The sequence below is a fragment of the Geospiza fortis genome, unplaced genomic scaffold (assembly GCF_000277835.1).
Source record: "Geospiza fortis unplaced genomic scaffold, GeoFor_1.0 scaffold173, whole genome shotgun sequence".
In the NCBI taxonomy this organism is placed as follows: domain Eukaryota; kingdom Metazoa; phylum Chordata; class Aves; order Passeriformes; family Thraupidae; genus Geospiza; species Geospiza fortis.
Window position 1 is genome coordinate 6,375,668 of NW_005054334.1, and position 1,745 is coordinate 6,377,412.

The 1,745-nt window shown below is 46.5% G+C and overlaps 1 protein-coding gene across 1 annotated transcript; it reads right to left on the reverse strand.

Annotated features, from left to right (window-relative positions):
• Positions 1-1,259: 1,259 nt before the first annotated feature.
• Positions 1,260-1,740, reverse strand: LOC102042561 (histone H3; the record flags this gene model as incomplete). Its single annotated transcript, XM_031057775.1, has 1 exon — positions 1,260-1,740. A coding segment is annotated over one exon (405 nt), but the record flags the coding sequence as incomplete, so codon positions are not given.
• Positions 1,741-1,745: the final 5 nt, after the last annotated feature.

A 1,745-nucleotide genomic window follows, 5' to 3' on the forward strand; every position in this document is an offset into this window, starting at 1 on the left:
TGGTCTCTCCCCTCTCATATCCATGCCACAGAGAAGTGCCATATATTTCAGAGGTGTCTCCAAGAATTTATTAATTTATACGGAAATACTTCGTTTTACCTCTACACTTCTTTGGTCTTCCCGATCTGAAAAATAAAATTTGTTTAAAACAAATGCCTTTAAAATATTAAGTACTTATTAATTAGGCTTATTATTTTAAGATTCCGAAGAATAGCTTCTTAACGCCTTCAGGACAAAGTAGCATTCATTTAACGTGGTTATTTAGTCCGTGCTGCCCCCTTATGGGGGTTTCTGAATTTTCTGTCATTTGTTTGTTTTTACCACGTCGGTTTAAGACCTCAGATTCAGATTTGTATGAAAAATAGCAAATACTGATGAAAAACTGGCCTCGAGGGACGATATTCAAGTGGGACCTGAAAGATATAGAACTTAAAAAACCCAAATCTTACTGGATGGAAAAGTTAAATTATGTGTACAAAATGAAGGGGAGAAATTTCTTCAAATGAAAGAATTGGCGGCTCTTCAAAGTCAGAGTCTCTTCCCGACAGAGAAGGGAGGCAGCCGCCATAGACCCAAAGGCTCTTTGTTTAGGAGTCACTACATGTGTAATAAAAGGGCTGCAGCCCTGCTTTGAAACGAGCAGTTTCTTAATTTTAATTTTTTTTTAAGATTGTTACGTTAAATTTTTATGGTCTCAGTTTCTCTTATTTTGTTTCTGAGTCTCATCTTGCTGAGCTCCTGCATATTTTAAAAAATCTTTTATAAAGCCCCATACGGTTCTAAAGCTCATTTACAATTTATTCCTGAGTCTTTTCAGAGTAATGCGTGTTTTACGAACAGCGGGTAAGGACAGCAAAAACAGAGGGAAGAAATGTGAAAATACTTTAAGGGGGGAAAGTAGAGACTAAAGTAGAATGGAGTTAACATCCCTGCGACTGTGTCTGACTACACAAGTTTAAGGGAAGAGGGACGAGTGTATTAACGATTGTGACAGCACTTGTCCCGGGCTAAAAACTATGCAATCCGGGCTCTAGAATAGTTAAAATTTCCCGGAGCTCCGTGGAAATTTTACTATTGAAATCTAAAACATTATTTATGTGAACTTCAACAGCTTGGTCTGTGTATCGTAGAACAGCTGTTTAAACAGCTCAAGGTTCTTTATCTGAAGCCACCCCCCAAACTACGAAGATTTCGTTCTCCCCCAACCATTAAATCATATTTGTTTTAAGATAGCGCAACAGCTCTTTCAATTGTGCATGTAGTGGCTCTTAAAAGAGCCTTTGGGTCTGCGTGGGTTGCTTCACTGCCCGGCCGGGAAGGGCTGCGGCAGGGAGCTCAGGCGCGCTCTCCGCGGATGCGGCGGGCCAGCTGGATGTCCTTGGGCATGATGGTGACGCGCTTGGCGTGGATGGCGCACAGGTTGGTGTCCTCGAAGAGCCCCACCAGGTAGGCCTCGCTGGCCTCCTGCAGCGCCATGACGGCCGAGCTCTGGAAGCGCAGGTCGGTCTTGAAGTCCTGCGCGATCTCGCGCACCAGGCGCTGGAAGGGCAGCTTGCGGATCAGCAGCTCCGTGGACTTCTGGTAGCGGCGGATCTCGCGCAGCGCCACCGTGCCGGGCCGGTAGCGGTGCGGCTTCTTGACGCCACCCGTGGCCGGCGCGCTCTTGCGGGCAGCCTTGGTGGCCAGCTGCTTGCGGGGCGCCTTGCCGCCCGTCGACTTCCGCGCCGTCTGCTTCGGCCCCGCCC